Source organism: Haliotis rufescens, unplaced genomic scaffold, assembly GCF_023055435.1.
Source record: "Haliotis rufescens isolate VD_foot unplaced genomic scaffold, xgHalRufe1.0.p SCAF_9, whole genome shotgun sequence".
NCBI lineage: Eukaryota > Metazoa > Mollusca > Gastropoda > Lepetellida > Haliotidae > Haliotis > Haliotis rufescens.
The window spans coordinates 37,250,797-37,269,563 of record NW_025964383.1 but is presented as its reverse complement, the minus strand read 5'-3'; the positions used below and the strand labels follow the sequence as shown (position 1 = coordinate 37,269,563).

General features: G+C 45.3%; 1 protein-coding gene across 1 annotated transcript in view; it reads left to right on the top strand.

The window, feature by feature from the left end:
• Positions 1 to 18,767, top strand: part of LOC124139536 (cullin-3-A-like) — a 39,135-nt gene that overhangs the window by 9,492 nt on the left and 10,876 nt on the right. Inside the window, exons 6-14 of the mRNA XM_046506668.2 lie at positions 1,158 to 1,289; positions 1,689 to 1,736; positions 7,698 to 7,746; positions 8,799 to 8,947; positions 10,595 to 10,771; positions 12,321 to 12,491; positions 15,130 to 15,237; positions 16,476 to 16,600; positions 18,043 to 18,262. Of these exons, the coding sequence (XP_046362624.1) occupies positions 1,158 to 1,289; positions 1,689 to 1,736; positions 7,698 to 7,746; positions 8,799 to 8,947; positions 10,595 to 10,771; positions 12,321 to 12,491; positions 15,130 to 15,237; positions 16,476 to 16,600; positions 18,043 to 18,262 (1,179 nt within the window). The remainder of the gene's footprint in view (positions 1 to 1,157; positions 1,290 to 1,688; positions 1,737 to 7,697; positions 7,747 to 8,798; positions 8,948 to 10,594; positions 10,772 to 12,320; positions 12,492 to 15,129; positions 15,238 to 16,475; positions 16,601 to 18,042; positions 18,263 to 18,767) is intronic.

Sequence of the window (18,767 nt, the reverse complement as noted above, 5' to 3'; positions counted from 1 at the left end):
ATACTTATTGATAGAGGAAGCAACTAGGGCTAACAGTCTCACCTGTAGACACATTGTCTGATCTGTAGGCGTCTAACAAGGCTAAGCACTAAACTCCCATACCTTAACATTGACATAGGTGTCACACTAAGGTACTTTTGTACAACGTCATCCTGATGTGTAGGAGTCTCATCTATAGGCACATAGGAGTCTGATCTGTAGGCATGTAGGAGTGTCATCTGTAGGCACATAGGAGTCGCGTATGTAGCCAACTGTAGGCACATAGAAGTCTCAATTGTAGGCACATAAGATTTTTTTTTGTAGGCATGGAGGAGTGTCATCTGTAGACACGTAGGAGTCTTGTATGTAGCCAACTGTAGGAACATGGAAGTCTCAATTGTAGGCACATAGGAGTGTCATCTGTAGGCACATCGGAGTCTGATCTGTAGGCACTCAGGAGTGTCATTTGTAGGCACATTGGAATCTGATCTGTAGACACATAGGAGTCTGGACCTGTGAAGATCCGGGTTAGAATAGGTCTTCAGCAACCCATGCTTGCCGTAAATGTCGACTAACGGGATCAGGTGGTCAGACTCGCTGACTTGGTTTATGCATGTCATCGTACCCAAATTGGGTGGATCAGTGCTCATGATGTCAATCACTGGATTGTCTGGTCCAGACTCGATTATTTACAGACCGCCGTCATATAGCTGGAATATTGCTGAGTGGGGCGTTAAACAACAAACCAACTTTTGAGTCTGGTCTGTAGGCACATAGGAGTCTTATTTGTAGGCACATAGGGGCCTCATCTATAGGCATATAGGAGTCTCTTCTGTTGGCACACAGGCGACCACTTGGAAAGACCTTATTTTGACCTGTCGGAGATAAATGTGGATTGGTATCTCATTTTCAGCTTGAGCCTTCAATAACTTAGCTCTGTTGCATGCCTGTAAGTTCAGCACATTCAGTTGTCTTTCTTCTATACTACTCATCATGGACAGTTATTTTTCAATTTGGTGTCCAGTATTTCTACCCACCCCCCAACAGGACACAAAGGATCAAAGAAAATTATGTCCACTTTGTTCCTATGCTTTGTTCTATGAGATTTGTGAAGATACACATGTTGTTGAAATTAAATTGCTATTTTATTTAATTGTATTTAATTGCCATGGTTACAGCTGGAGAGTCAGAAGTTCCTGGCAGAGAACAGTGCATCTGTGTACATTAAGAAAGTGGAGGCCCGCATCAACGAGGAAGCAGAAAGGGCCACACACTATCTAGACAAGTCCACAGAGGAACCGATAGTCAAGGTATTACTATCATTTGTGTTGAGGGTCTTGCAGCAGTGACCTATCTGTCGGGCTGCTTGAAATTTTCCTCCACCTGCCCGACTATCTGGCAGATAATTCTAAGACTACTTATGTATTCAGTTTTATTGTAACTATGTATTTGTGTTTTTTTCAATATTCAGAATATCTGAATGCGGGCAGGTAACTTTGAAGATGGACATGCAACACTTTTGGGTCGTCTCCACGACCGTCTTGTGTTTTAAAATTATTTCAAACACTATCTTGTAGACAGTCTATTCATTGTAGGAAGTTGTTCTTTGAAAAGCACAGATTATATGCGACTCTTGTGTGAAGGATATTGTCACAAGACAAGAAGCCTATTTATGACATTAAGGTTGGGGACCTTTATTTTCCTTGCAGGTTTTAGAAGAGGAACTAATTAGCAAGCACATGAAAACAATTGTAGAGGTAAGATCAGTTGATATTTGAATGATTTTTGTATTTGTAATACTAATATTGCTTTTACTGATGATGTTAAATTACATTAAGTAATACGTTACCACTGTTATACCGAGGCTGTTGTCTCCCACAACTGCTGCTATAGCGAAATCTACCACAGAGATCTCAATTACCTCATGCAGCACGTGCGTAGCCACCTAGCTGCCATGTGACACCCTTCACTCTTGTCTCCTTCGTCTGCTTAGCAAGACGTGTTTTCTCCTGCTGAAGCGTTCCTTGAAGATTTGGTGATATTTATTATAGTTTATTCTCTAATAAACTGTGCTTTTATGGGTCGTTGCGGTAGCTACGCTTGGTTATAATTTTCCCGCCAAACGGAAAAATTTTCCCGCCCTTTTTTCTATATACTTGCGGGGTTCGCGTATGCACGTTGTGTTTTACGTTTCCCCTGTTCTTGTATGTTTTGGGGGTTAACATTACTTATTTCTTTAATAAAAGTTATATGTGTATGTTATATGTTCACATTGCTCGTTTATTTTCTTGTGAAAATGTTCGTTTGTGAATCATTGTGGTGCGTGCGTTGTAACCATGTTTTGTTCTTTGTTTATAGCAAACAATCAATGTCTGACATGGATATGTCCCCAGTATCCACCCCTTCTACCCCTGCTCCTCGGAGTTGTGGGGTGTGCAGAAAGTTTTTGTCGTCCCGGGATCCCCACGATCATTGCCCGCGGTGCAGGGTTCCTTGCGGGGACACCCGGTGCATCCTGTGGGACGGTCTGGGGCCTGCGGAGTTTGAGCGGTACCGGCTGTACGTACAGTCCGTCTCCACCCCTGTGGTGGCCGGTTCGTCCGGTCGGGGTCCCCGTGCGTGTACCACCTCCTCGGCTGCGGCGGATCCCCTTGCGGCCCTCGGGCTGTCTGGGGATTCCGTGGCCGCATTGTTGTCGAAACTTGTGGACTCCAAGCTGGCGGCCTTATCGCAAGATAGGCCGCTGGCTGTTCCGTCCCCGGCCTCTTCGGTGGCCGCGGGGTCCACCGGTAAAGCGGCGGATCTCTTGGCGGCCCGTGTGCTGTCCGGGGATTCCGTCGCTGCATTACTTGCATAACTTGTGGACTCCAAGCTGGCGGCTTTATCTCAGGATAGGCCGCTGGCTGTTCCGTCCCCGGCCACTTCGGTGGCCGCGGGGTCGGACGCGGGGTCCACCGGTACGGCGGCGGCTCCCGCGGTCACCGGTCCTTCCCCCGAACCGCTGCTCCCGCTATCGGTTTAGGACCGCGTGGCCATGGTTTATGACCTCTTTGAGGACATGCCCCGGCCGGTACCGCGGGGAATCCACGACTGTGGGTTCCTCCGAGGTATACGATGAGTCTTCCGACACGGCTTTCCCCGCATCGACCTTGCTGCGCGGTTTCAAGCCTTCCTTGGAGAACGCCTTCGCGGCGGCCTCCGGTCGGGGTCTCCCGTTGCCTCCGACGTCGTGGAGAAAGGGTTTATTCCCGGTACATGACCTTGCCTTTCCCGAGGCTGGTCCTACCGCGGAGGCCCATGTTGAGCGGTTGGGTGTCCGTGCCCCACCGGCTGCTACGGTAACGCAAGCTACCTTGCACCAGCTGGACGCCCTCGCTCGGCACTCCATGTCTCACGGAGACACTTACTTGGCTGCAGCGGCCCGTCTGGTCGAAGGTTCTCCCACGGACCGTGACCAGCGCATTTACAACTGCCTGCTCAGTTTAAATGCTTCCCTGGAGTACGTTGCCGAGGACTCTCGGCACACACTTGCTCTTGTTGGGTCCCTGCATAGGCGCCTGGGTGCCGCTCCTAACCAGAGCGCTCCCAGGCTGCTGCGGCCTGTAGGTCTAAGGGGTCGGGTTCTTCTTCTTCCTCTGGGAAGTAGCCCCGCCCTGAGGGCTCCGGTATGGGCAATCAGCTGCCCTTTCGCGGGAAGACGGGGAACTGGGGGAAGCCCAAGTCGTCGACGGACGGCAAGGGCCCCTCCAGGTGACTCTCATTGGAGGGGTTCGTATGCCGACAGCGCCAACTTCGGTTGGCCCTTAGGTGAACCCGAGTCACTTGGCCCTGGACAGTTGCGCCTGCCGCAACCTGTCAGGGCCCCCTCTCCTTCCCCAGTGGGAGCCAGACTCCAGACTTACTGGGAGAATTGGGAACAAGTGTTCGACGACCCGTGGGTGGTCAACACGATTCGGTACGGCTATCGGCTTGATCTCAAAGCGAATCCGCCGCTCACCGTTGCCCCGTTGGCAGGTTTCGATTCGGAAACCGATCTTCCCATCCTCGCCGATGCCATCGGCAGGTTGGTGGAGAAGGGGCAGTACGGGAGTTAGCTCTACCAGAAATAACACCGGGGTTTTACTCCAGGATATTTCTCGTTCCCAAGTAGGACAGTGCCGAACTCAGAATGATTCACACGTCCGCTCCCTGGCTGTTCACCCGGTTAACCACCCCCATAGTGGGGTTCCTCCACAGGAGGGATGTCCGGTACTTCGCGTACCTGGACGACTCGCTAGTAGCAAATCGAATGACGGACACCCTGTCACGCCATCTCGATTTCGCACGTCGGCTCTTGGAGCAATTTGGGTGGATTATCAATCTCCCCAAGAGCGAGTTAACCCCTTCTCAGAACTTGCTGGTCATCGGAGGTCGGTTCAACACGGTGTCCCATCGCCTCTTTGTCCCCCCAGACCGGTGGCACAAAATTCAGGCGATGATTGCCAAAGTCTTAGCGGTGCAACAGACTGTTCACTTTTGGGAACAGCTGTTAGGGCTACTTGTATCAGCCCAGGACTGCACCGCACGGGGTCGTCTCCAACTCCGCCCGCTGCAACGGTTTTTAATCCAGTTGTTAGCAACGGAGGTGAACAGTGCGACCGTCGCCCTCCCGGATCAGCTCCGACCGCATCTGGAGTGGTCGACTGTCCCTTACATTGTCTTATCAGGAGTCTCTATGCGGCCCTACCGGGCCACGTTGACCCTGTATACAGACGCCTCTCTAGTGGGCTGGGGCGCCCATCTAAAGGGGGAGGTGAGCTCGGGGCTGTGGTGCGTAGACGAACTAGGTCTTCACATCACTTGTCTCGAGTTCAAAGCAGTGATCAACGCAGTCAATCACTGGAAGCATCGTCTCGTCGATGCCCGGCTCATGCTGGCGACCGACAACCCGACGGTAGTGTCCTATGTGAACAAACTGGGGGGAACCCACAGTCACTCGCTACTCGATCTCACGTTCAAGTTTTACGCTCTGGTGGACAGTGTCCCGTGCCAGATACGCGCCCGTCACATCCCAGGTGTGCGGAACGTACTGGCCGATGCTCTATCGAGGCCTCAGGATCCGAGCCCCACAGAGTGGATGCTGAACCCAGTAGTGTTTCAGTGGCTGTGCGAACGTTTGGGTCGTCCGATGGTCGACCTGTTCGCAACGCGGTTCAACAATCAACTCCCGTTGTTTGTATCACCAGTCCCGGACCCGAGGGCCATCGATCACGATGCTCTCGCGTTAGACTGGACAGGCTTGGACGCTTATGCTTACCCTCCGACAGCGTTGATACCACACATTCTAAGCCAGCTCCGAGGAGTTCGCTGTTGAATGTTACTGATCGCGCCCATGTGGCCGAACAGATCGTGGTACCCCGACTTGCTGACCCAGGTCACACAGTCGCCACTTCCACTGCCTGTGAGACCGGATCTCTTGATCCACCCTCACACCCGTCAGCTTCATCCAAACGCAGGGCAGTTCAATCTGCACGTGTGGATGTTGTCACCGAGCGTCTGAGGAGTAAAGGTTTTTCTCGCCGGGCGTCTCGGGCATACGTTAGTATGCATCGTGATTCTACCCAGAAGGTGTATAATGCACGTTGGGTTATTTTCACGAAGTGGTGTTGTAAACATCACATTCATTCGCCAGATAAGGTATCTGTGCAGGATATTGCTCGTTTCATGTCTCACTTGCGAGAGACCCGGAAACTCTCCGGGGGTTCCATTGCCAACTATGTCTCGTCCTTTGCTACGGGACGTTGCTATGGGTACCAGTCTCTCCAAAGAGCCGGTGATCCCGGGTATTATCAAGGGTTTCAAACAGCACAATCTTAAGAAGGGCCGCCTTCGGGCACCGGCCTGGGATCTTTCCCTAGTGTTGAAATCACTTACGGAAGCTCCGTATGAACCCTTGCATAGTGCTTCGTTCCGGCATGTGACTTGGAAAACAGCATTTCTCCTCTCCTTTGCCACGGCGGCACGTGTATCCGAAATTCATGCACTCGATGTCGCCAAGGTACGATTCGATAGGGATGACGAAGGAGCGGTCCGCCTGGGCCTGCTCATGGGCTTCGTCGCCAAGAATCAGAGAGTCGGGCAAACGGAGAGAGAATTCACTGTAAGATCACTCAAAGAAATCTTACATCCTGCTGATACTGAGGACAGAGCGCTGTGTCCGGTTAGGGCCCTTAAGTATTATCTTAAGGCTTCGAATGAACGTAGACAAGGGCGTGACTGTCTGTTCATATCGTGTAACCCTAATCGCACGGTTGACATAACTCGCAACTCGATTGCGTTGTGGCTTCGTTCTGTCATCAATCTGGCGTACCGGTCTCGGGGGTTACTGGTAGTGGGGTCAAACCCGCACGAGATCAGGGCGCTAGCGGCAACATTTGCCCTACACTCGAATATCTCTGTTCGCAGAATATTACGAGGTTGTTACTGGCGTTCTGACTCGGTTTTTGCCAATCATTACCTCAAACAGGTCGCTGATGCCGTCGTGGAGAGTGTGCACCGTCTTGGCCCGCGGATCGCGGCGCAAGCGGGCACCTAAGGGGTGTGCCCAGCGCAATTCCGAACTCCTCAGGCGTCTGACCTTTCACGGTGGTCAATCTGGGTCGACTCCAATGTTCCCACTGCCGTGGGTACAGGAGTTGGGGTCCCGCAAACCAGCGCACTCACACCACAGGTGAGGGCGGCTTTTTGTGTGCTTTGTCCTTATTTGTATTTTGACAATTATGTCTTTAATTGTCTGTCGTGTATCCCAACCTTGTGATGCATGCTTACAAATACTGGAATTAGGTCACGCGCCTAATGCATACTTTAAGTAGGCTTGCTCTGGGATATACGGTCTGAATGAAATTAATTTCCCTCTTTTCGACTGTTTAACCTGATCTAAGATTAAGCTCACGCGGATACAGTGTTCTCATCCGCTGCGGCGATGAAATACCTATCCAGTGGGGCCGTTTGGAGTCACCAATCGTTTTGGCAATGACGATTGAGCCTTACGGTATGCGCTTGACAGTGCTTTGGTATTCCTATAGGGTAACGCCTAGCTAGGTGCATGCGCATCGAGTGCTTCCGCCTTGGTGTTTACTTCCGCTGGTCGGAAGGAACGCTGGCAGTCAGGATTCGGGTTGTAGGTGCTCCCCACCGCCTACTGTGGTAGTCAGCCTCGGTATAACAGTGGTAACGTATTACTTAATGTAATTTGTAGAATTTTCCTATTCGGAATATTCTATAAGTAATACGTTACCACTGGGCTGCTGCCCGCCCGTCCGTCCCCCGAGCACTTGCTCTCACAGGAGACAAGAGTGAAGGGTGTCACATGGCAGCTAGGTGGCTACGCACGTGCTGCATGAGGTAATTGAGATCTCTGTGGTAGATTTCGCTATAGCAGCAGTTGTGGGAGACAACAGCCTCGGTATAACAGTGGTAACGTATTACTTATAGAATATTCCGAATAGGAAAATTCTACAAGTTTCATTAGTAGATCTCTGCTGATCATTAGCTGCAAGGTTGTCTGGTGGTGCTTTGTTTGTGCTTTGCTGAGTTTAGCCCACCTTGTTTCATAAAATCTAAAACGTGAATAAATTATAGTTGGGAATTTAACTAATTTCATGAATGAAATATGAATGTAGTTGCAGTGTTATTCTCAAGTCCTCAAACTGGCTATTATTCTGACATTTCATTTTCAGATGGAAAACTCTGGTGTTGTACATATGCTAGAGAATAACAAAACTGATGGTGAGTGCACAACCCGGTGAAGTCAATTCTGCAAGGATTTGGCCAGCATTTGGGGATGGAAATGTTATTCTGTTTTAAAAAATCCCAAGTTCTAATTTTCCTTTATTCAGGGGCATATTTAACATTGTATTTTGAGATTGTATTCGATGCAATGATATAAGACTTACCATTAAGACCTCTTCTAACTTCTAGGTCCTGAAATACATGTTATCTTTACAGAAACATAAAATTAGTTAATAGTTATACATGTGAACATGAATTGGGAAATATTAAGGTCCTGTTGTTTGAATTTTTGATATTTTCGGCAGACTTTGGGCTGAATATCAGCTTCTTGGCATGTCCAGATAATGCTTCTTGTTACTGACCTCAGGGGCGAAATAGATTTCCTGTAAGCTATCAGTCATAGCTAGGGGGCGTGTGGGGAACACGGGTAGCAGTAGGTCCCCAGCAACCTATGCTGGCGGCAGGGGGTGACTTAATGGATAGGAGGGTCAGGTCCGGTGACTTAGTTGTCATGTCATTGCACCCTGATGTGGATCGTTGCTCATAAGATCAATCATTGGTCAACCATTTGGCTCTGGTTTCACTGATAGTGTTATCATACACCAATATGAGGTGAGCTGTGATATTGTTGCAGTTGTGATATTGTTGCTCACAGAGAATGTGAGAAAGAAATGATATTAGAATATAATGGAATATTTGTCGTGTCCTTTTGAAAGAGAATTCCAATTATGATCTTCTAGACTTTAAAGCTGTAAGTGGAGGTTTACAGGCTGCTGTCCTCTAGCTGGAATATTGCTGACTGCAGGGATGGAAATTAACCAAGAATGCCAACAAGGCCATAACATATAGCAATACCTCCAAATATGTTTGAAATTCCACTAGCCCTAATGATGCCTTTAACATTAAGACATTAATAAAACTGGCTAGTGCTAATTTCCGTCCCTAGACTGTCACATAAAATGACAAAAGACAAAAGTGAAGATATGTTTAAAGAAGGCTGATCAGCTTGTTGAGACTGGGTTTTATCTTCTTTTATTGTGTGATTTCAGACCTAGCATGCATGTACAAGTTGTTTATACGGGTACAAAAGGGGTTGAAGACTATGTGTGAATGTATCAGCAAGTACCTTCGAGAGCAAGGTCGCGCCCTGGTGGTAGAGGAGGGTGAAGAGGGGAAAAATGCCATTACATACATACAGGTGAGTGGAGAATGTCATTACATACAGGTGGGTGGAGAATGTCATTACATACAGGTGGGTGGAGAATGTCATTACCTACATGTGGGTAGAGAATGTCATTACATACTGGTGGGTGGAGAATGTCTTTACATACATGTGGGTGGAGAATGTCATTACATACATGTGGGTGGAGAATGTCATTACATACAGGTGGGTGAAGAATGTCATTACATACAGGTGGGTGGAGAATGTCATTACTTATATACAGGTGGGTTGAGGATGTCATTACTTACATACAGGTGGGTGGAGAATGTCATTACATACAGGTGAGTGGAGAATGTCATTACATACATGTGGGTGGAGAATGTCATTACTTACTGGTGGGTGGAGAATGTCATTACATACAGGTGAGTGGAGAATGTCTTTACATACATGTGGGTGGAGAATGTCATTACATACATGTGGGTGGAGAATGTCATTACTTACATATGGGTGGAGAATGTCATTACATACAGGTGGGTGGAGAATGTCATTACATACAGGTGGGTGGAGAATGTCATTACTTACATACAGGTGGGTTGAGGATGTCATTACTTACATACAGGTGGGTGGAGAATGTCATTACATACAGGTGAGTGGAGAATGTCATTACATACAGGTGGGTGGAGAATGTCAGTACATACTGGTGGGTGGAGAATGTCAGTACATACTGGTGGGTGGAGAATGTTATTACATACAGGTGAGTGGAGAATGTCATTACATACAGGTGGGTGGAGAATGTCATTACATACAGACAGGTGGGTGGAGAATGTCAGTACATACTGGTGGGTGGAGAATGTTATTACATACAGGTGGGTGGAGAATGTTATTACATATAGGTGGGTGGAGAATGTCATTACCTACAGGTGGGTGAAGAATGTCATTACCTACAGGTGGGTGAAGAATGTCATTACATACAGGTGGGTGGAGAATGTCATTACATACATATAGGTTGGTGGAGAATGTCATTACCTACAGGTGGGTGGAGAATGTCATTACCTACAAGTGAGTGGAGAATGTCATTACCTACAGGTGGGTAGAGAATGTCATTACAAACAGGTGGGTGGAGAATGTCATTACATACAGGTGGGTGGAGAATGTCATTACCTACATGTGGGTGGAGAATGTCATTACCTACAAGTGAGTGGAGAATGTCATTACCTACAGGTGGGTAGAGAATGTCATTACAAACAGGTGGGTGGAGAATGTCATTACCTACAGGTGTTTGGAGAAAGTCATTACATACATGTTGGTGGAGAATGTCATTACATACTTACAATGCTGGTCATTAGAGCCAACCAAGTTGATCAGGTGGTCAGGCTTGTTGACATGGGTGCTACTCCACAAGGGGATCGAGGTGCTACGATGTTGGTAATTCAATGGATGAGAGTTATGATAACCTTATTGCTAAGATTATGGCTTTGTGGAATGGGCCCTATGTTGAAAGCGTGTCATCATACCCACACAACAGTGCTCACAATATCAATCACTTGACTGCCTGGTCCAGAGTTGATAATTTACAGGCCTTGGTCATTAAGCTGGAATATTGCTGAGTGCAGCCTTAAACATACATTACATACTTTCAGATAGGAGGAACATAAATACAGAATGCTATTCCTTCTGTCACAGAGTTTATTGGATCTGAAGGATCGGTTTGATCACTTCCTTCATGAGTCCTTCAGTGACGATAAGCAGTTCAAGCAGATGATATCCAGTGACTTCGAGTACTTCATCAACCTCAACTCCAAGTCCCCTGAGTACCTGTCACTCTTCATCGATGACAAGCTCAAGAAGGGTGTGAAGGGGGTAAGATTCACAGCATGTCATGAAATAGCTCACTGTGGTGGGAGGTTTAATTCACACAATTGTTTGCTCTGTTGTGCACATTATGTTTGTTATGTAAGATGTAATATTTAAAAAAAATTCTTTTCACACAGATTAGGAATAATATTATGACTAGTACAAATATTTCAAACAATTTGAATATTGCTGTTGTGGCCAAGTTTGTTAAGCATGCAAGAGAAAAGGGGTAAGAATATTCATACAGAACACTTTCAAGCCCCAATCGACCCCATGAAGACTTAGGGTAGAATAGGCCTTCAGCAACCCATGCTTGCCGTTAAATGCAACTGTGCTATTCGTAAGAAGCGACTATTGGGATCGGGTGGTCAGACTTGGTTGATGCATATCATCATATCCCAATTGCGTGGATTGATGCTCATGTCAATCACTGGATTGTCTGGTTCAGATTCCATTATTTACAGACCGCTGTCATATAGCTGGGATATTGTTGAGTGCGGTAATTTTCTGTGCAGAGTTGTGTCCCTTTGGCATGACTGAAACCAGTGATATGTTATTCTAAATTCACCCTGATAATGTTTCAAGGTTTGTCAGCACCATTCCCTTGCTTCAAGTTGTCACCAGTGGTCCAATTGACAGAGTAGAGTTGTGCCCCTTTGGCATGTAAGGAGTGCCAGAACCTATGATTCAAATGCTTTGGCTGCTGAAGTCTTATGTTCTTTGATATGGGTATCTACTGGGCAGGAAATTTCACCAATGTACGTGTCACCACTGTCACAATTAATGAAGATTCCGGGGTAGAATAGATCTTCAGCAACCCATGCTTGCCGTAAAGGGTGACTATGCTTGTCGTAAAAGGCGACTAACGGGATCGGGTGGTCAGACTGGCTGACTTGGTTGATGCATGTCATCGATCTCAATTGCGTGGATCGATGCTCATGATATTAATCACTGGATTGTCTGGTCCAGACTCGATTATTTACAGACCGCCGTCATAAAGCTGGAATATTGCTGAGTGCGGCGTTAAACAACAAACCAACCAATCACAGTTAATCTTATAGATTACTCTTTTTTTCTTTTCCTTTTTGTGTGTGTGTGCGCGCGCGCGTGCGTGTGTGTGTCTGTGTTTTGCGGCCCTTAGGCTGCTTCTAGTGGATTGGGAGCCATTGAAGATGGTATTGATGCCTGCTAGGTACTTAAGTAATCTGCGGATTTGATGAGAGACTTTTCCAATGTGGGTTAGGGTGATTGTGATGGTGGCAGATTCTGGTCTGGTCGGTTCAGGTTTGGGGCTTCATCCAATTATCTGTATGTTATCTACTTCCTGTTGTTGTCAATGTTATTCTGCTGCTTATCACATGTCATGCATATATATACCTCTCATCACTTGGTTGTTGTCACTCCAGCTTGAAAACGGTGTAAGAATCTACATGGAAATGTAGCTATATGTTGTAAACCAGAAGTTGTTATCCATATGTTGTACGTTTTCTGACTTACTCACTTCTAGAATGCCAGTTAAATTCTTGTTGCTATTTCACTTGTTCTGTGTATGCAGATGACAGAGCAGGAGATTGAGAATGTCCTGGACAAGAGCATGGTGCTGTTCCGTTACCTCCAGGAGAAGGATGTGTTTGAACGATACTACAAGCAGCATCTGGCACGGCGGCTGCTCCTTAACAAGAGTGTGTCCGACGACTCCGAGAAAAACATGATCTCCAAGCTCAAGGTATGCAGTACTGAGGATGCCCACATGCTTGTTGCAACAGCCTTAGCAATGTCACTTGTCCTAAGAGTGTGTAGCTAGTGCTGCTTGAACGATACAAAAATGGAGTTTATGTACTTCCTATCACATTTATGCAAGCCTTGAGATCCGGTTCAGAATTAGAGCCCTCAAATAGACTCACTGAAGACTACCATCAATGGATTAGTACTTGTCCTCAATTAAGTGGTCTCAGGATACCAGACGAGTGTAAATTTCGAAGGCAGTTGCATCAACCATGATCATCCTGCTTACTTCAGATGTATGATGTTGAAATATATTCAGTCATCTTTCAAATACATTCCATTTATGCAGCGAAGAATTTGTTCTACCTTATATCCTAATTGTGCATTGTCTGTGATCAGCCTTTCCACTAAGATACATGCAATGATCAACTTTCTGTGGAGGTCTACCAAGGTTAGCAGCGTTAGAAACTGGCACAAGTCCTGAAGTCCTTGCCCAATAGTTAAGCTATCATAAGGAGCTGTGGAAATTCGCCATGTTATGCTGTCATTAAAAGGACTTGTGGACTTAAATGTTACTGCAGCGGTAGAAACCAACATTTTTTACTTCTTGATAGGCATTTAGAAGTTGTTTATATTACTGGCTTCATTCTTTGTTTATGTCACTGACTTCACCGATGATTGTCGTTACTACCCTTGTGTGTACATAACAGGCTTCTCCACGCCAGTGTAACTACATCTGATATCTACTCTACTGTATAAACATTGCCTCCTACCTGTATATACAGTGATCGCTCGCTATTGCGCTATTCGATAAAGCGCTCGCTCGGTTACTACGCGCGGTAACGCATGGCTCCCAAAATTTATGTACACTTTTATTACTGAGAGTTTTACACATACATAATTGTATTGTTGTTCGTTGTTCATTTGCACATAACGCTTCTCATTGCATAATCAACCGTTTATCGCTGAATGGAGTTCTAATAATCTGTTTGAAAACATCCGCGGCAAGTCCCGGAAATACGATTGTTCAACTAGTTAACTTTTCACACTATACATCCTTTGATCTTAGAAGCGCATGCATGCAATAAAAGAGAACCACAAGCGAAGTTTATATTCTTAATTAGTGGGCAATCCAATTTAAGGCTAAACTGTCACACACATGTAGTTGCTGTCATAACACGGCGGTCATTCATTTCGTAATCACGCTTTCGTAACATCGCCTGTTTTTTTCCCGTAGTTATAACAAGCGATTTCATTGGATTAAAATTTGTTTCTAATGACGCTTTCTTGCCGAAATCTGCTACAAGTTTCGTGATTTGTCAATTTTGAGCACGTGACCTCAGGCAGCCAATCAAATTACAGCTGTGATACCAAGCTCGTGTTTGATAAATTTCAGAAGTTAGCGAAAGATTTTTTGTTAAATCGTGTTATTCTGAATGTTTTAAGCAGGAAATCACGATATATTAAAAATATGGAACTTCGCGAATGTATCGTGCTAGGTTACGAGCTGTGACAAAGATTTTTCATGCATATATTTTTGCATTAAACGTTGTGTCCGAGCCGAGAATTCAAGGCGACGAAAGCCGAGATGTCATTTAACTTACATTACACGCGATCGCACGAAACGATGGAAATAATAACTTAGATGTAAGTTTGATTACTTTTAGATATATTTTTGTTGATTTTATTTATCACTTTGTATAATATATTTAAAGATTTGCTTAAAATAGTCTTTATTTTGCTCTTTGACATGTTCGATGCGGACCCGTTGTCGAAATGTGTGTCCGAGAATTTTATTTTCAATAACATCGCGGGAAATAGTGAATAATTTTTTAATTTATTGATAAAAAATGATAAATTAGAATGGAATTCGTATTTCAGACATTGTGAAATGTGACAGATTTAATAAATGAATTATATTACAGGTAGATCTAGGTCCATAAAAATATATACTATTTTGACGTGACGTGAGATGAACACGTATTGATGATTCGTGCTCCCCCGCCTCGGCCTCGGTTAAACGGCTCATCGTCTATAACGCCCACCAATTATTTGGACCCCATTGGTAGCGTTGTAGCGATGGACCACTGTATACTTGTCAGCCATACTCTGTATATCACTTGCTTGATAACTGTGTTAAAACATACACCGAAACATCACTCTTAATTGTAATAAAGAAGTTGTTCATCCATAAATTCTTATCCTTACTTACCATTTTTGGTCCACTAGTCCTTATAATGATAATATATAGTAAAACCTTAAAATTGGCAAATTTCTACTGGTCCTTATGATACCTTAACTATTGGGCAGTTTGGCAAGGACTTTTGCAAGGACTTTTGGACTAGTGCCAGTTTCTAACCCTGATGTTAGTTGGTTAATGCAGCTTGTAATGTGCATAGCAAGCTTAGTTTCCATCTTCTCTAAAAGTGCCTGAACAGTTTTTAAAGCACAAGTTGAAATTTGCCATTTTTAATTGTTTTATATGTTATAAGAACTAGTAGACTAAAACATGTTAGTTTCTATTGCTGAAAAGGCCGTTACTATTGTATAAAGCTTTTTTATTAACAATGTGTACATTTGAATACATGATGCCATTTAGATGTGTACGTTTGACTAAGCTGGTATCTTCCTTTCTGCAGACGGAGTGTGGGTGTCAGTTTACATCCAAGCTTGAAGGGATGTTCAAGGATATGACGGTGTCCAACACCATCAACGAGGAGTTCAAGGGTTTCGTCACACAGGCACAGGTGAGACATCTTGTGTAGGGACAGTCATTGTTGGTCAAAGTAGGCATTAACCTTGTGGGGATTTCAGTTATTATAACTCCTCAGGAACCTATGCTGCTTGTATGAGGTGACCAAATGGATCAGGTGGGCGTGTTTGAAGTGACCAAATGGATCAGGTGGGCATGTATGAGGTGACCAAATGGATCAGGGGGGCGTGTATGAGGTGACCAAAAGGATCAGGTGGGCATGTATGAGGTGACCAAATAGATCAGGAGGGCATGTAAGAGGTGACCAAAAGGATCAGGTGGGCATGTATGAGGTGACCAAATAGATCAGGTGGGCGTGTATGAGGTGACCAAATGGATCAGGGGGGCGTGTATAAGGTGACCAAATGGATCAGGAGGGCATGTAAGAGGTTAAAAAATGGATCAGGTGGGCATGTATGAGGTGACCAAATGGATCAGGTGGGCGTGTTTGAAGTGACCAAATGGATCAGGTGGGCATGTATGAGGTGACCAAATGGATCAGGTGGGCGTGTATAAGGTGACCAAATGGATCAGGTGGGCTTGTAAGAGGTGACCAAATGGATCAGGTGGGCGTGTATGAGGTGACCAAATGATCAGGTGGGCATGTATGAGGTGACCAAATGGATCAGGTGGGCATGTAAGAGGTGACCAAATGGATCAGGGGGGCATGTATGAGGTGACCAAATGATCAGGTGGGCATGTATGAGATGACCAAATGGATCAGGTGGGCATGTAAGAGGTGACCAAATGGATCAGGTGGGCGTGTATGAGGTGACCAAATGGATCAAGTGGACAGGTTTGATGACTTTAAGTCCTGATTATTCTGTGGAGTTCGATGCTATGTGACATATGCTATTTTAACTCTTTAGATTTGTTGTTTTGCTGAAAAGTCATGGTGTATTCATGAGTATGAATTACAGAGTGAAGTCAGAACCAGCTTGTTACTGACTATACAATGATGAATCTCAGTTAATATTAGTATGTAAGTGACCTGCGAAGATCCGGGGTAGACTAGGTTTTCAGCAACCAATACTTACCGTAAAAGAAGACTATGCTTGCTGTGCTCGCCGACTTGGTTGATGCATGATATTCTATCCCACTTGCGTAGATCGATGCTCATGATGTCAATCACTGGAGTGTCTGGTAGACACTCGATTATTTACAGACCGCTGGAATATTGCTGGGCTTTAAACAATAAACAAACAAACTAGTATGTTGTTGCTTCGTCTCCAGGTGAACTTGTGCGGAGTGGACCTGACTGTGCGAGTGTTGACAGCTGGCTTCTGGCCCACACAGTCTGCCACGCCCAGCTGCAACATCCCCCACGCACCACGGACAGCATTCGAGGCATTCAGGAGGTAAGCACACGCCCAGCTTCCTGCACTCAGTGTGTCTTGGGAGCATCCGTTATCAACTGACATACATATCATGGCTTCCTTCACTCAGTGTGTCTTTGGAGCATCCGTTATCAACTGACATACATATCACAGCTTCCTGCACTCAGTGTGTCTTGGGAGCATCCGTTATCAACTGACATACATATCACAGCTTCCTGCACTCAGTGTGTCTTGGGAGCATCCGTTATCAACTGACATACATATCACAGCTTCCTGCACTCAGTGTGTCTTTGGAGCATCCGTTATCAACTGACATACATATCACAGCTTCCTGCACTCAGTGTGTCTTTGGAGCATCCGTTATCAACTGACATACATATCATGGCTTCCTTCACTCAGTGTGTCTTGGGAGCATCCGTTATCAACTGACATAATATCACGGCTTCCTTCACTCAGTGTGTCTTTGGAGCATCCGTTATCAACTGACATACATATCATGGCTTCCTTCACTCAGTGTGTCTTTGGAGCATCCGTTATCAACTGACATACATATCACAGCTTCCTGCACTCAGTGTGTCTTTGGAGCATCCGTTATCAACTGACATACATATCATGGCTTCCTTCACTCAGTGTGTCTTTGGAGCATCCGTTATCAACTGACATACATATCACAGCTTCCTTCACTCAGTGTGTCTTTGGAGCATCCGTTATCAACTGACATACATATCACGGCTTCCTTCACTCAGTGTGTCTTTGGAGCATCCGTTATCAACTGACATACATATCACGGCTTCCTTCACTCAGTGTGTCTTTGGAGCATCCGTTATCAACTGACATACATATCACAGCTTCCTTCACTCAGTGTGTCTTTGGAGCATCCGTTAGCAACTGACATACATATCACGGCTTCCTTCACTCAGTGTGTCTTTGGAGCATCCGTTATCAACTGACATACATATCACGGCTTCCTTCACTCAGTGTGTCTTTGGAGCATCCGTTAGCAACTGACATACATATCACGGCTTCCTTCACTCAGTGTGTCTTTGGAGCATCCGTTATCAACTGACATACATATCACGGCTTCCTTCACTCAGTGTGTTTTGGGAGCATCCGTTAGCAACTGGTATACACATTATACTTACTAAGTAGTGTGTTGCAAATGAAACAACAGTTTAAACTACAATGTCCATGTCCGTCAAGGGGCATTGAAGTATTGTTGAAAAACGTGCTTAATGTTGTGTCAATTATCCTTATGAGAAACCAGTCAATTAGGTATATCTCTCCTATCCTCCTCTCTCCCGCACACATTCTCTCTCTCTCAATTGCATCTCATTGTCCCTGGATCATAGCTCATAATATGAATCACAATCTGGTCTAGACTTGATTATTTGCAGGCCACTGTAATATTCTGAAATATTCCTGAGCGCGGTGGTGAAGTTGACCAATGTAACCATCTGTTCCAGATTTTACTTAGCGAAACACAGTGGCCGTAAGCTGACGCTTCAACCACACCTGGGATCAGCCGACTTACATGCAACATTTTACGGCCCCAAAAAGGAGGAACCATCAGAGATGAGTGCGGCCAGCTCCGCCAAGGGGCCCCGGAAACACATCCTGCAGGTGTCCACGTACCAGATGTGTATACTCATGCTCTTCAATAATAGGGACAAGTGGACGTATGAGGTACACAGTTGTGATATTTGTCAGCGTTCTTAGTGCATGCTTCTCCAGGTGTGACAGTTCAGATATTGTCACTGTCTCCCATGTATTGTGATACATACACATAGCTACCAAGTGGTCCAAATGTTTCGTATTTGTTATGATTTTAGCAATGAAATTATGATTCTTCCTCCGTTCATACAAATAACATGCCAATCTTCAATAAAGTCAGGGGAAGGACTTAATTGTTAAGGACGCCAGTACACAAAGGGTTATTATTTAGCCTTACACTGTCTGATATAAAAGTGAGCAGTATGAAGTGTATTTATAGCTTTGCATCTGTCCATTCGAGACACTCGTATTATTGGAAGTTGCTGTTGAAAAAGAAACTAAGCGATAAAATTATCAACTGATCTACAGAATGACTTAGCTTGGTGTACAGTCAAGATGATTGTAACAAAATACTAATTGTAATATGGGAAAGTTGCATTTAAGACAAAATGCTTGACACTGTGTTGGCTTCATATGG